Source organism: Calliopsis andreniformis, chromosome 4 (genome assembly GCF_051401765.1).
Source record: "Calliopsis andreniformis isolate RMS-2024a chromosome 4, iyCalAndr_principal, whole genome shotgun sequence".
In the NCBI taxonomy this organism is placed as follows: domain Eukaryota; kingdom Metazoa; phylum Arthropoda; class Insecta; order Hymenoptera; family Andrenidae; genus Calliopsis; species Calliopsis andreniformis.
This window is the reverse complement of record NC_135065.1, coordinates 6,827,159-6,843,967: the sequence shown is the minus strand read 5'-3', so window position 1 is coordinate 6,843,967 and position 16,809 is coordinate 6,827,159. Positions and strand designations below refer to the sequence as shown.

General features: G+C 35.0%; 1 protein-coding gene across 1 annotated transcript in view; it reads right to left on the bottom strand.

Annotated features, from left to right (window-relative positions):
- Positions 1-16,809, bottom strand: part of Phlpp (PH domain leucine-rich repeat protein phosphatase) — a 96,286-nt gene that overhangs the window by 73,363 nt on the left and 6,114 nt on the right. Inside the window, exon 2 of the mRNA XM_076376793.1 lies at positions 3,028-3,181. Within this exon, the coding sequence (XP_076232908.1) occupies positions 3,028-3,181 (154 nt within the window). The remainder of the gene's footprint in view (positions 1-3,027; positions 3,182-16,809) is intronic.

Genomic DNA, 16,809 nt, shown 5'->3' with positions numbered 1-16,809 from the left:
CAAATTTTGTCTTTTGTTAGAAAACTGTTCTATGTGGCACATACAATAATTTTTTACCAAGAAAGAAAACTTTAAACTGGATCACCTTTTTAAAAATCTAAAAGTAATCTTGTAGGCAGTAGCATAAGCAGTATCATTTTTTTTAAACAAAAAGACTTTTCAATCTTGACACTTAGGTCCACTATTTTTCACAAGAACACTTCTATTAACGTAAAAATCTCTTTAAAAAAATAAAACATAGAATCTACAACAGTTAAAAAATCTGTAGAGTCAGTTTCCACTGTAGAACACAGTTCTCTTACAAACCTCCGTTCTACATGCATTCAAAATTTGTATTCGTGATTGATACGATTCTTCCTCTCTTTTTTTGTCCCGTTCACATAGCGGTATTCTACAATTTGCATATGAAACGAGTATCTGTGGTAGAAACAGGGAGCGAGAAGAAATGGTGAACGTGCGTGCGAATCATAGTGAAAACACGCGCTGCCAGTGTCATTCGAGTGATGGTGTAAAGTTATCGCGAACAATGCACATCCGATTTCCGGTGATGACCATTCACTCCGTGGAATTCGGTCGCGTTAAACTGTACGGTTAGTCGATCGACCGATTAACGCTCAACAATGGTTTCACCGTGGGGCATCGTAGCACGGTTATCACGGGTTGATGGTTCATATATTAGTCGTTTTGATGGAACGATAGTATCAGTCAGAAGCTTCATACATTGACGTTTCCTCGATACAGTGGCTATAGCTTCGATAGCAATAACGAAGATTGATCTATTAAAGTTCTTGTCAGGAGTATGTCGCTTGATACAGTTTTAACTAGGTAGAGGGGAATTCTTGAAGAGTTTAAGAAACTGTAGTACAAGTAATTTCTATTAATTAGTACTTATATACATGACTAGTATTATGTATAATATGACTGATGATTACTAGTTGTAGCATAATTTTAACTCACTAAAGAGGGATTGTTCGAAGATTTAAGTAACTGTAGTATGAGTAATTTCTATTATTAATTCTAGCAGTTAACATACGTTTCCTTAAAATAAAGTTTCATCATTTTGTAACTTTCTTCCTGAATTTTTATATGTTGTGAAAAATTGTTATATTACTGTATAAAAGTTGTATTGTTATTCAAATAATTCAAAAGATTATTTACATCGTTTGTAATTTAATTTTTTTTTTTAAGTAATTCTATCAGAAGTTGTTTGAAGTTTTTGGTTCAGTAAAATGGAAATTTGTGTTCAAATGATTACAAATTTAAATCGAAGTATAAAACGTAAAAATGTGTTCCTTACTCTGCTAGTTGGTTTTGGATTGTATCGGCGAGACGGTTGCCAGCGTTCAAGCGGATTAACCTAATTAACCATTCCCTAGCAATTTATCGGACCGTTTGAATTATATACTTATCAGCGTTTTCCGATGCGCATCTAATTAGCAATATTAACGCACGTAATTATGCGCTCGTAAATGATCGATCGACGAAACTGCTCCAACGGAGCTCGTAATTACCATCCACTATAAAGACGCAAACCTTCTCCTGTTCCATACTGGAGAATTCGTTTCCTTTTTCATCAATTTTTCCCCGAATTTCTAACAGAATTAAATATCTGAAATTCAAATTGAATCCTTTCCCAGACTGAATCCTACTCGACAAATTTGCAATGCATTTCGAAGATTCAGAATTCAACTTCGCAAAAAATTCATTCTCTCCAGAAATCCACTCGCTTATTTATTCCCATAGATTCGAATCCTCTTTCCATGAATCAGTTACATGTTCAAGGGTACAAAATTTCAAGCACTCATAAGAAGAAGTTAAATTTGTTATTTCTCAAAAAATGGAATCAGCGTGGTAGTCTTTTCCTTAACGACTGATTTGCGTCCCCAATTTTTTAATCACTGAGGCAGAATTTATGGAGGGAAAATATGATCGAGCGAGCAATGCATTCGTATGAATAATTCTGCGAACTCGACAAGCTATTTGTCCAACGTCCCCAGGAAACCGTCCTTCCCAATCAAAAGGGCGAGCCTACGTAATTTCCTGCAGGGTTGGCGAGAGCGAAATTTCGTTAGGTGGCTTGTGTTCCACCGTGCGTCGTGGCGGGGTGCTTGAAAATTTAAAGGGCTCAAATGAGAACTGGCGTGAAAACCACCCCGTTCGACGTGGCTTCGCGCTAACCAACAGGGGATGAAGCTGTCGCTCGTGGTGTCCCTTGAGAAAACGAGGATTTTTGACTTAATTCAGCTCATCGTAATTTTTCAGGGGCATCTTTTTAGTTTTACTTCTCTGCAGAATTCAGCTCGCCACAATTTTTTTCGAGGGACCTTTTTACCCTTATTTTTTCAAGGTGCTACACTTTCGGCTGACAATTTTTGCAGTCGCTTGGATCGATAAAACATCGTGCGAGAGGAAAAATGCTAGGAAGATACTGTTAGCAGATTCTTTGGTTTTATGATGTGTCTGTTTGAAAATATTTATCAGAAGATTTCGCGACTTTTTAACGCATTAAGGCACACAATTGCGTAGACATGCAGTTACTGAGAAACTTAAATGTAGATATCCTATAGATTGTGCACCTTCTGTCTTCTTTTACTGACATAAAAGTTCAGTTTATAATAATGGACATTATATTATAGACGATCACTAAATAAAAAAGATCCACAAAAAAAGTTTCTGACTTACAAAAAGCTACTACTCTCTATTGCTATAAATATTTCAATCTTTTCAATTTTCAAAACGTTGTAGAATCTAGATCAGAAAGGAGAAATAGTAACGAAAAAAATATTAAACTCTCCTTCCATAACGATAACACGAAGGAATAGAATCCAATAATGAACCTAAATTCATTAAAAATAACACCGAGTAAAATATTGCACTTACGCAATATAGGACTTTAATGGGTTAACGTGGAATTTTTGTTAGAATTGGAAAAGCAACTAATCTATCGAAGATCTATCTTAAAATCTTCTCGCGTGTGAGGATCGATGGCAAAGCAATGCTCCCTGCGATCAAATAAATCGTACTCACCCACGTGGAACGCAATGAGGTGGCGTAGTTCAGGATCGACTCCGAGTCGTGATCGCCTTGACACGTCTTGGTAACCGAGCTTCTGAAGAAATTGGTCCTGTATCTCCAGCGGTTTCTCTTGGAGAGCCAACCTCCTCCCAGCCTCGCCTCCATACTGAAAAACGAGGGTAATCTGTTAATGGATCTTATCGAAGGATGCATAGATGGAGCACGTGGGGAGTGAAGAATCGATCTCCCTGTTTGTTTTCTCGCTTGGTTTACAAATATTTCACCATTCTACCAGGAGAGGCAATTCCCAGTCGTTCTGAGTAAATCTTCTCAATTTAATCCTCGACGTTAATGTTTGGTTAGCGATTAAGCGTTAAGAGTAAAATGGAACTCGTTTTGCATTTAAAATTAGCTCGACGAAGAGCTGTTGCCGATTGTTGCGTGCCTCGAAATTAATATTAATGATTGTTGACGATTTTCTCGAGTTAATGTGGGAAGTCGTATAGAATATTTGGAGCATGAAGTATTGATACAATTATTGTTCGAGTGGGAACGTGTACATATATTTACAGTTTTGTAGACATAACTTAGGAAATAGAATCTTAATAGAAAATTTTATTTTTTAAATATTATTATGCTTTGGATATATTAATACTTATAAAACACAGAAAATACATTTCACTAGGACATTTTAGCAATTTCCTCGCGCAGCTGTAAGCACTGTTAAAACATTAAATTCAGCTGTCATTAAGTTCTATTTAATCCCTCATAATAAAAACATATTTCAATCGAAGTCTCCATATTTAAAGACCTTGTGTAACTAGCTAACTATTAATACACAGTTTACTACACATTAATTTCTTGCACGAGTTTCTATAGCCATTCTCAATGAATACAAAGTAGGTACATTAACAAAAACCTGCCCCATTATTCTCCACACACGTCGACCACATTTTTCTCACCCCTACGAAACAAAATATGTCACAGAAAAAATATTACATTATAATCTCGTCATTAAAATAACAAGTGCAAAATGCAGAATCGAAAAATTACAATATTACTGTAACACAGTCCAATTATTAAAATAAAGCATTAAATAATCCCTACGAAGGCAGATATGAATCACGAAAGTGAAAAGGGAGCATAAAACTCCGACGTTCGTAAACAGACACTTTTCAAAGCGAAAAGCCAAAGGGATGTTCTCACACGGTTACCAATGGGAATGCTAATCTACGTGACGCGTATTTTCACGTGGGGCTGCACGTGATACGTGCGCTAATGCTTAAAAACTGTACTCGAAAAGCGTCGCGCTTCGTATCCGCGTCCCATTCGTTCCGCCAGAGAAACGAGATGCTTTAATCACGGCGAAACGACGATCAGCAATGTAAAAATCGTGCCTGCGTACTATTGGCGGTCGATTATTTTTAATAATCCCGCGGACAAACTTTTAACCGATCCACCGCCCTGCGCGACGTGTCAATAAACAGAAATACGCATCGTTCAGAAATGGTCAGCCGCCTGCAGCCAGATTATTCACGAACGGATTATTTTTCATATTTTACGAGTCCACACTGTGACAAACATTTCCACGAGCGTTACAGGAGGATGAAGTTCTGTAGAATAAATTCTGTGGCATTGGATACGTCGTGTATCACTTTTTATTGACGTGAAAGGAGCTTAGAAAAAGGAGATTTTGGAGCTATTTTCATTCTTTTTTGTGCGAGTATCGGATTTTCTACGATATTTATTGTTTTGCGCTGCAGCTAATCTGTATTTAAATTAGTAGATGTTTCTCGTATTGAGTTTTAGAGTATTGCCCAGTCACAGTGTGCTCCCTTATTATACTTAAATTATTTATACAGCACCACTCATAAGTATTCGAAGGATGTCTCGTGTTAAGAAAAATACAGCTTTCTTTGTAGTCATTGATGTATGTTCTTTACATTAGCTTCGTATTTCTATTATGTCTTCAAATTAAGTATATAATCATTATAGTATAATTGTATTTTTAGCAGTAATTAATGGTTAGTCTAAGCAATAAATATTAATTGCTACCAATAAACTTATAATTTTCCAAACTTGTAAAATAGTTCGAATACTTATGAGAGCGATACTGTACGCGTACAGAGTGTTCGAAATTTTAAGGGATGATTCTACAAGGTAAAATAAGATTAAAATTAAAAAACAAACGAAATAACATTTAAGGCTCCTGTACTAACTTCATTGTTGTAGAAACATCTGAAGTCTAAAACGTGCCTGAAGTATGTCTGACTTGACTTATTCTACTGACATAACTGCGCTTAGTCTGCCTGACGTACAGCGACAGTAGAATAAGTCATCCGAGTCAGACATATTTCACGTGCATTTTAGGTTCACAGAACAGAGTCTCGTTCAATCAGAACTGAATTATTTACAGTCCCATTTATTCAGAGCTACTCCTATTCGGTACAAGTATGGTATAACATCGGCTGATTGTGAGAGGTGGACTATGATTTAATAAGAGTCTACTGCAGAAGAAAAATTAGCTATCAGAAGAATTCTACTGTTATTATAATACTTCAGAGTGCATTAAGAATATATTATCAATCTTCCACAGAAACAGTGGGCTACTAGAAATATTGTTTAGAAAGAAAAGAAGACGATTCTACGACAAGCTTTAGTCTGACTAACTTAATATCGCATACGAGATTTATTTTATTGCTTCACTTCGCCTCGAAAAAAGTCAAAGTGATACAAAACAGGATTCTGTGATTGATGGTGGATTGGTTCTCAATAATTCCTAGCAATTCCTAGTAACCACATTATGGCGCGATTTTAATACAGGGAATCGTAAAACCGCCCTCGGTCTCCGAGTTTCAAAGTTTAAGAACCAACCACGTCGCGAGGCGGGTCTCCCATAAGAAATCGTCAACCCTGGCTTTCGACGTCGCGTCAATCGAAAAGTTCCCTGTGGAAAAAGTCGCAGTTCGGCCAAACACCCTTTTTACGTGCAATCAGACAGAGTTTGAGAAAGAAACTTTGATCTTTCGGCTTCACATAGAGAGACGATGTGACGTTGCTTTCTTTCTTTTTCTCTCTCTCTATCAGTTCGATTTTTAATGATTTTTAAATTTCTCTTCGTACTATTAAAAATATAATAAAAGTCACCGTATATACCATCTGATATTTCTCCTTATTTTTTAAACAAACATTTTCAGAATCATAATTGAAACCTTTCTTCAACATCTACACCAAACTTTTTTGGTGCTCGTTCTAAGTTCAACTTAAAATACCCCAAAATATAAATAAACAGGTACTATAACTATTTTCAAAAGTTTAACTTCAGTATCTCAAACATTATATAAAAATACTTGTCAAAAATACAAGGAAAACCATAGCACTAACATAAGGAAAATTTTGTTATAAAACTATATTTGTAACAAAAAATTATTTTCCTTCTCATTTAAACATCTAAAATGTTCTTTGTTTAATAATCTACTTATCGATTAATTTCACAGGTTTTCTCCCATCATGTGTCAATTATTTTCTATTTAATTCTGTCTTTAAATATTCTATGACCTAAGTACGAAACTTATTCAAAATTAGCAAAATACCCTGCCTCTCGCTAAACTAGTTCCTATCACAGGTTGCAGAAGGTAAAATGTTAATGTCAGCAGAAAACCAAAATTCATATCTGCAATAGTAGTCAATAATACAGAAACTGTTGTTGGCCTGTCTTCCTGCAAAATGGCTAGGCGTGTGCACACAGAGGCTGTCTATACATATAAAGGCAGCTTGTGCAATACTCCCGAGATGGGATCGTGGATTATTCGCTTTCTCCTAAGTTCAGCAATTCGGCGTAATTTCCTTTGGAGTTGCTATCATCGCCGACAAAGCTCATACAGCCATACACCCAAATTGCCATAAAAGGATATCCTTGTCGAAGAACGGGAATGGGGCTTTATTGCGCGCAATGTCAAGTCTGTGTTAATGAAGAATTAACGCAATATCAGATTAAGAGAAGTAACTCTGATGAATGAGAATATACGTATACTTAAATGTGTCGATTTACTGTTGGTGAGGTTGTCGTTGATACTAGAAGCCTGTGTGTGAGATGAAGTTGATATTGAAGTTAGAATTTGAATTATTTTTAAGGAACTACTTATGAAGACATACTTGAAAATTCTTTAATATTTTTGAGTTATTTCATGAAAAAGCATAATGATTCTAAATTAAGAGTTTAAGTTAAACTTGATTTTTAAGCTTCGATAAATTTTAATTTAAACTCTGTCATACTGGATAAAATATCTTCAAACTCGTTTAGACTCTTTCAATTTTACTAAAGCTTCTTAAAATTGATCTAATTTTTCTACATTCACCAACAATTTTCGAAACACATCTTAGGCTTGTTTGAGCTGACTGAAACGCAATTAAACGTTACTTGAATATTCCAGCAGCCTCTAAATTCCATTGAGCGACAAAGCCCTTCAAACACTTGTCACCACTATTATCAATTCCACTTAATCTAAGTGGTTCTAGCACAATAGACTAACTAAATATTGCATCAAGATTCTCCAATCTATTAACACGAGTATTGCTACACAGACAAATACATTCTAACAAATCACGACACGCAATACTGAACCATTATTTTTGGGAATTGACGAAAGAAGGAAACTAAATATACCAAAAAATTTGTTGGCATTTAGTTTCGTTCGAGAACGTGTTCAGCGTCATCGTTCCTTCCAGAGGACATTGCATTCTCGAGGTGACGAAAGGATCGTTCGACTAGATCGAATCGATCGATCAGCCAAGGTCTGATGAAACAGTGGCTCCTCTTTTTTCGAACCCCGCTAGAGAGGAGTGACTTCTTTCGGTCTTGGATCGCTCGAGATAGATCTTTTTGCTTCGGAAGATGAGATGCTGGAAAAGCATTTTCTCACTCATTTCAGATAAGTAGGAGCTCTCCTTTCTGCGAGGCAGAACTGATCTTCTGATGTTACTTAAAGTTAACGAAGAGCACTGGACCAAAGGATGCTGCGGAGCGAACTTGTTTTCGAAAGAAATGCACTTGTGGAGTGCTCTTCTTGAGTCTGTGTTTTATATCACCTAATAGCAAGTTTCATAATCATATTGTGTGGGGGTGGAAATTTTTTGAAGGAGCTTGATGAAGAAATTTTTTACGTGGCCCTTGGGGGAGTTCTGCAGGCCACGATGAGCTTTAGTTTTTACGTGGAATTTTCATTGTTAGTAAGGGCTACCAAAAGCTTTTGTGCTCTAGAACGAATTCTATAGAATGTACGAGGATGGGACAATAAAATCAATAGTAAATTGTCATATAAGTTTTGAAAATACATTTCGTCATTAACATGCTGATCCTTATTTTGTGCAATAAGTTTTGAGTTTCCTTCAAGTGAAATTAGAGATGTTAATAATTATATATTGACTCAATATAAAATATCTCTAATCATATATTGACTCAATACAAAATGCAGAATACTTATAACAAAAAACTGACGAAAGTATCACTAGCAACTCATATTATTTTACGCAAAGTTGAACAATATAGTGGCTCATAATTAGACTGCGAATTTTTATGCACTTATGGGAAATTTCAATATGTAAAAGAGGACAGAATTTACATAATCTGGAAAAATATGGAAACTACAGCAAGATAAATACGTTTTATAATAATTGAGGGGTGAAACAAGTCTTTAATTAGGTTCGACTTTTCTAATTTTATGTATGAAAATAAGTATCTGCATAAACATGAACAGTCTCACGATAAACCGAAAAGAAAAATACAGAAACAAGTTCAGTGAACAACTAAGAAGGAAAAATCCTCGCAAGAGAGAAGTTTCTCAGCTCGTCGATGGAAACAGAATAAATGCTCATAGAAACGAAACGAGGGAGAAGAAAAAATGAAATACCTTTGGAATAACCGAACTAATGAGAGAAAGAAAACGAGTAATCGATTGAAAGGGGGAAAGGAACGGTAGAGGGGAGGAGGGGTGGGCAAGTCAGTGAGTTCGCAAATGAAGGGGCGACTGAAGAAAAGGGGCGAAGGGGGAAGACTAAGGGTGAATGGAGGGAAAGAAAGGAGTTCAACAATCCGAACGGTTTTAGCTTTAAAATCCTCGTTAACGCTTTGAAAGCCTTACTTTCGTTCGATAGAAACGACATTATCGATCCTACGCGCTAGAGGAGCTAGGCTGTCCCCCAGAGGTTCACACGTAATTAACAAAACTCATTATAAAGTGAACTGTATGTGGACGAATTTCCCTGGTATTCGTTATTTCGAGGGACAATCGAATGCTTCAAATTAGCTTCATCAAGGAGTTCTTGTGCGTTCTAGAGTTCAGAGAGTGCTTGATCCTCTGTTTTTCTTTGGCTGCACGTATTCAAGTTAATTTAAATGGCAAAGATATACTATGGTATCCGCATTAATAGGTAGACACATGCGTAGAGATAACAGAAACGTCAGATAACAGAAGAACTACTTTCGTGACGCTACACTCCATTTGCATTAAATAATAGTCACGGAAATTGAAAGCTTCTTTACACATAGTGTCTCGAACTACATTAAGCAGAAAAATGTGTTACTATGAATAATGTGTCCTACATATTTTAATTTTTGAGTTATGGATGATTGTTTAAAGAAAATGATTGAAATGATTCATAGAATTTGGAGTGGATAAAATATTTCTGCGAAAGTTGAGAAATATTGTTCGATAAATGTGAATTTGTAATTTTAGTACTTCATCGTGCTGTGAATTTCAAAATGAGAGAGATATTGTTATTTAATGGTAACTATAAATTTCGTTTTTTACAGCGAAAATGTATAGAATATCATTTTCGGTATTGTTGGCTTATTTATTAGTATTATTCTGTTTAACATTAACATCTGTAAAGTTTGTATCATGAAAAAGTGACGTGACAAAAAAATTCAGACGAGCTTAAAATCCATACTATCTTAAAAAGTAATTATTTAATATTATTCTCTTAATTTCATCGATCAATACACGTTTTATTTTCCATTTTATGTAAAATGAACTTTTAAACACAATTATATATCACGGTATACGATATATTTGATTATTTACAAACAATTATATTTCTATTCGACATTTTTGGGGTACTATATTCTACACGCCAATCATCTGTCATTCTCTGCTGCACTTTTAATTGGCTAAAGGCTAATTGAACGAAAGCAAAGTGACGTTTAGGCCGTCAACGACGTAATTCAATCAGCAGTCCACTGAAATTGTATCGAGCTACATATTTTCGTCACCAAAATTATTCACTGTTTTGGTCGAAATTATTCTCGATGCATGCTTCAAAGATGATTATAAAATAAATTAACGGTCGAAGCCGTCGCTTACTGTGCATTTATCTCGCACGTGGTGAAAAATTCAATTTCGCCAAAATGTTTGGTCACAGAAATTAATAAATAGAATCATAATCAAATTATCACCTTCAAAATGAGATTGAATGTGGTTGAACTATTTTGTTAGTAGCGTTGAAATTATATTTAACATTTAGTTATTATGGTGAAATCGTACTACACTAACTCAGCCTTTTACATTTAAAACGCTTCATGTTCATAAATTATTTACAGAAGTTAATTGAATGAAAAGTTGTGCATTTTTTGTATATTTTGGTGGGCCAGTTTTCTTAATGAAAATGCATCCACTTCATTGATTTAAAATAAATAGACTTGTTACTGAAAAAGATTTGAAGGAGAATAGAGTTTTGTAAAAAAAGGTAGGGTATACTATATTCTCTAAAATATTAAACAATAGTATTAAAACCAGTATTTCTATTATATAAATATTACATAAACATTATAAGAGCTAAATTAAGAGTTTGCAAAATAAATTAAGAGTCAGTCAGGCCTTGTGCGAGAAATTAAGAATTTTAAATTAAAAAAAAAATTAAGACACCTCTAGAACATCTCAAAAAAATCTTAAAAGAGCAAGATTGAGAGCCTTCGTTAATCCTAATAAACAAAATATGCCTTATCTGTGTCTTTCAAGAGTGTACAGTAATTTTCTCCAAGGAAAAATATACCATATTTTAGACACCAACGAGTGGTATGTGAATCATGCATACTAAGTCCCTAAACATGCTCGAAATGCTCACAAACTGCCTAAAGAGAAGTTTCCACATAAAGAAGCGGAAGTTGACGCATGGCAGAGTTCGTCGAATGAAATTTCTCGCCTCTCCCCCGTACGTTCGTGATATCTCGATTCTCGGTCGAGCGAAAAAATGTCCAATTAGACTTAACAGACCTGATCTAATCTGGCCGCGTTAACCACTTTCCCCTTAACGATTGTCATTCTTCAGCGCGGAGCGAAAGTCTGTCCCCTGGAGCATGGAGCTCCTATCACTGGGAATGCTGCAAGGGCAGCGATAAAGGCGGATGGCGGTTCCCTGGCGATCGAGACGCTTTATACGAAATATAAAAAAGGTTATCGACGCGGAAAATAGAATGAAGCCATGAATCCAGCGATATCGTGATTATAATCATCTTTGGCACGTCGTTTCGCGAGGCTCGATAATTTTCTGTTTACTATTATGGTCGTCGATCTGAGAACGTTGTTGATGGAAGTGTAATAAAAACAGAGATGCAACAAGTGTTGAAGCGTCTTTTTTTTTAGAATAAAAATGGTGAAATAGGGCTGTGAAACATTTGTCAGTATTAATTTTTATGTTAAGGTGTTTGATAGGTAAGTGATAATTTCTTTTTCGGTTATGAAAGTTAGTAATGATGTGGTCTACAGGGAATTAAGACATAGTTAATTATCCAATGGTTAATGTAGAAATTGTTAGTGAAGTTACTTAAGAATGTGGGTATTTGTTATAAATTTTTATCTGAGTATCGAGTGAAAGCATGATCTGTAATATCAAAACATTTTAAACCTGGCTTTTTTACAAAACTGAAATCAATGAAATGGTTAAACTCTGCAATTTTGTGTAAATTGTATCATATATGTAATTTTTACTGAAATTTCAAACTGATGAAAATTCCAGTAAAAAATATGACAAAAATAAAATTATTACCATTTCCAAACTTTGATGCTTCATGTTCTCATTATTATTGAAATAAGATACTATTACTATTAAATAACAATTTATACTACAATGTTATCACATTATAGCTTATATTAAAATAATAATGTATAAGATACAAAAACAATAGTTATTATTGTCAATTTATATTTGCAATTTACATTTACTGAACTGTCAATATTAATATAATATTACGTGCAGCAATAATCGTAACATATGGAAAGCAGAAGGTTGTTAAAAAACCAGAAATCTTAAACATTTAATTAAGTCAATTAATTCAAGAACACTTAATTCAATAGCTACTGATTCATAAAGACTTAAAAAGAAAAAAAATGGGAGCGCAACAAGTGTCTTATTCTTTCGAATAATAAAATATAGAAAAATGAAAATACTGAAACCAATATTGGTTCCTTCCTCACGTTACTTTTTCTAGAAGAAATTATTCAAAATCTTCAAAAAAGAATAACCACCTTCCATCTTATCTGCAGCTACTTATCTGAACACCATTTAAACGCCCTTTTATTACCACTACCATAAAATTACCAATCTTCTAGTCCCACAAATGATACCGAGATACATCGATAACATACATTTCACACTCCAAAGCATAAAAATAATGAGCCTCAAAAATTTGTCGCAGCGTATGCATAGATCATTTCCATTTCAGATTTCATTTCGACTTTGAAGCTCGGTTTCTCGGAAAAAGTGTTCCTCGGCCTGTTCACGAAGAGCAATTTACGAGCTGTCGCATTTAACGAGTCCTTTTTACGGCTGGACGTTGTTTAACGATTGTTGCTGCACGCCATGTGACGTTGCTACACAATTACTCTTTACCCCCCTTTTTAAAAGGCCGTCCCTTTTTATATTGTTCACATCGTAGCGCGAGGGGGGACAGCGGGAGAGGAAGAAATATTCCGTTTAATGGCCGACGATAAAGCAACGATCGCTTCGTCAAAAAGCACTCTACGCTTGGTCGAGCTTGTCCAGTAACTTTACGATTTTTACAAAACCTGCAGCCCGGATTGGCACAGTTTCTGTTTATTTATGACGACAGTGTGAACTCAGGCTTTTCGATTTTTTCACTGGAATCCCCTTTTTTGGGAAACCTTGAGCACCGAGAGATTTCAAATAGTCGAACAGCCTGTAATGTAATTCTAAATGATAAAAGGGATCGAAAAGCTCTGTACTATTTTTCGATCTGACATTTAGTTATTGTGCAAAGTTTTGAATAAAGAATTTTTGGTTGGTAGTATGTTAAAATTTTATTATTCTTCGTAATGTCTTCGTTGATATATTCTAGTGCTTTTTTTTATTCATGTCGCCTTTTTATTACGGCTTCAAAATGTGGAATATCGCTTAATTAGTTTCTCCGAGGGAAAGGGATGCTGCGATTTTTCATTTTAACGAGTCTAAAAAAGACAACAACTTGTTGTCGGATTAATTGAAGAGGGTCGTATTCGAACGTGAATCGTCATCTGTGCGCGATATAATGCACTTTAATGAAGCTGCTGACGCAGAGAATGAATTTTGAAGCGCCACTGTTAATTGGAAGACGCCTGATGTTAATTTCCCCGTCGATAAAAATACTCGTGTCGAGATAATTGAAAAGTTCGTTAACTGGAATCGTTCTGGCACTTACTTTCTTTCCCCTCGTCACGCTTGATAGAGGGCTACACAGTTTATACAACGAGAAAATTTTAAAATTACGTAAAACGTAAAATAAAAGGATTTAACTATTATACAATTTCAAACTTAATGAACTATTATCGTATTTCAATCAATTTTTATAATACTCGCTGTGTATTAATAAATCTTCTATTTTTAAGCTACATCTGAATCGAGAGTAATTTCATGCGTTACTTGAATTAGAATAGTATTTTAACGATACTTCACGTTGGTGCCATGAATTTATTGGATTCGAAGCGAGGTATTCCAACGAATTTGCCATGGGGCAGCTGTCGTGCTGAGAACACGGTCGAAACAGGTGTGTCCGCGTCCTGAGAAACTGCGGCAAGGAAGTCAGGTAGTTTGTAACACGTGACTGACCGGTTTACGCGGCGAACAGGTGTTTAATTACATAAGGGCGGGACAAGTTTGTGCGGGGTTACGCGCTTGGTCTCACGTATCCTTGAACTCTCGAGAATTTTCCCGAAAATTCATTACCTAACATTACCTCAGATACTATCCTAATTACCAAACCTATTTTTTAACTTATTTATACGATAACTTTTTTTTTAATATGGCATTTTTATATCGTACTGTATTGTTTGCTTTAATCGATAGATAAGAATTATATACATACAGGATGCATAGAAAATAATACACAGCTGTATTTTTTGCTTCGTTCAACAATATCTGTAGTCATACTTTTTGTTATTATTAAATGAATTTTCATTATTCTAAATAGTTATATATTAATATGATTTCATTTGAAAATTTGATGAAGGTCTACAGTCAGATGAATTTTATATTGAATTGTACCTTATTAAATTTAGCACCTGATCCGCAGGATTTGTTGAACAAAATGGAGAACGTTATTTTCCACGGCGTATAAAGTATTAAAAACGCGTAGTAATCAAGCGATCGTTCCGCGGACGAGAGTGCTCCAGAATGAGAAAAATGAAACGGCCGATTGTTTCAATTTCGCGATATAATTTTTCCCAGTGTACATCAAAAATTTCATCCCGAACAAAAGCTAAATTTTTCGGTAAACAAAGCGCCTGTCGACGTCTGAACAGGGCATCGATGGAAATGGATGTTTCCTGTTATTCTTTCGAATCGTCGCAATATTTTCGACCGGAGAACGCAGAAATTTTATTTAATTTCTAGCCGTCGATGTCACGAACAAACGCGTGATCAATACAAACACGCGATTAAACAGTACACAATCGCGGGGGAATCGTGATTTATCGAAGCCTCCTGCTGTCATGATTTTGCCTTCGTTCGCTTAAAATCACGTACTCGTCGAAAACTGCTGCCGCGGCTCATCGCGTCAGTTTAAAACGTTCGAGGAGCTCCCTGTTTTTCAATTAATTTTTTGGTTTCCCGAACTCGCCACGCTCGAGGAGTAACGAGACTTTTTGACGACTGGACTTCCTCGCTCGGGGGAAATCCGTTTCTCTTGTGCGAGGTATTTTGCGATATTAACGTCTGCCTCTTCTTTCTCCACCATTAATGAATTTACGGAAAAAGCGAACAGGGAAAACGACCTACTTTTTCGAGACCATGTCATGGTTTGAATTTTGCTTGTTAAGTTTGCCCACCAATTCTGAGAGAAGTTTATGTTACCAAATAATAGATATAAAATGAATTCCCTGATTTAGTGAGAATTAAAATCTAAATTTTTGTAATTTTTTAAGTACCTGCATGATTTTATAACTGGGTACTTTTTATTTTATGTTGTAATCGTTCTTAGAGTAATAAATTTAACTTTTTTGAGGGTAGATAAAGAGTACTTTACTCCAGGAATAATAATACTAGTATTATTCTACTAGTATTATATTACTAGTAGAAGTAGTATTATATTCTAATAAGAATAGTATTATATTCTACTAGTATTATATAATAATACTAGTATTATAATAATAATAATACTATATTTTATCTGCATGAATTTTAACTGCATAAAAAGTTACAGTCTGCATATTATATACAAAAGTATATAACACGTAAACAGTGAAGTACAAATTATAGTACATGAAAAGTGAAAGAAATTTATATTTAGTTATTCTAATTTTATTCAATTTACCTATTTTACTTATTGATCTATTCTTTCTTACTTTCTATCTCTTCGACTGTGTCTATAATACTATTTGCACAAAAATCTACTGTCTAAACACAGAGTATAGACTTTCTTACAAGTGTATGACAGAAAGCTGTGCTCGCTAATGTACCAGGATCGAGAAAGCTTAGTCGCTTTTCTTAGAATGTTTTTCAGCGCGCGTAAAAAGAGGGTGGGTCTGCCCCGCTTAATCCGGATAACAAATGACCTTAAAAATATCCGTCACGTCAACCCTTTAGCGGAGGAAAAGGGGTGGATAACTGCGAGCATCGAGTCAGGATGGGACGTTGATACCCGAGAGCTCGATCCAGTTTCGTCTGCCACTAAAAGCGGTTCATTTAGATATCAGTCGAACGAGTAATACAGATAAATGGAACACAGTTGGTGGGTTTTATTCCCCTGTCCTCTGGATGGAATTCCGATAATTATTAAATCTCCTTGCGGCGAATGTGGCGCTAAAACGATGAGGATGAAAAATGAAAGCGCGAGTAAGAACACCTGGCATTAACTAATATGAATGAATTATTACTTTCTTGGATTCTTTTGATTTTTAGAGTGTGGATATTAATTGTTATTTAATATATTGTTATTTAAGTTAATTTTATAAATTTCCTGATAAGAGAAATTCGTAATGTAACCTCGACCTGAGAAATATTGTGTGAAATTTATAATAAAAAAGCGTTTTCAAAGTGAAGGGATTTGAAATTGATCACGATTTACTTTGATAATAATTTATCAGAGATTTAGTTACGTCTCGAGTTTCGATGGGATAATTATTACATTGATCCTATTAATATTTAATTAATCACTTTGAGGAATTCACAGTTGCGAATTATTTACGCCACAGCTTACTTTGCCGATACTCGAGAAAAGATATAATTATATTTGAAATTGTAATACTGTAATTGTTGTAGCGTGATAATTTCTATAATAAATGATATTATGAATCGATAATATAAGTT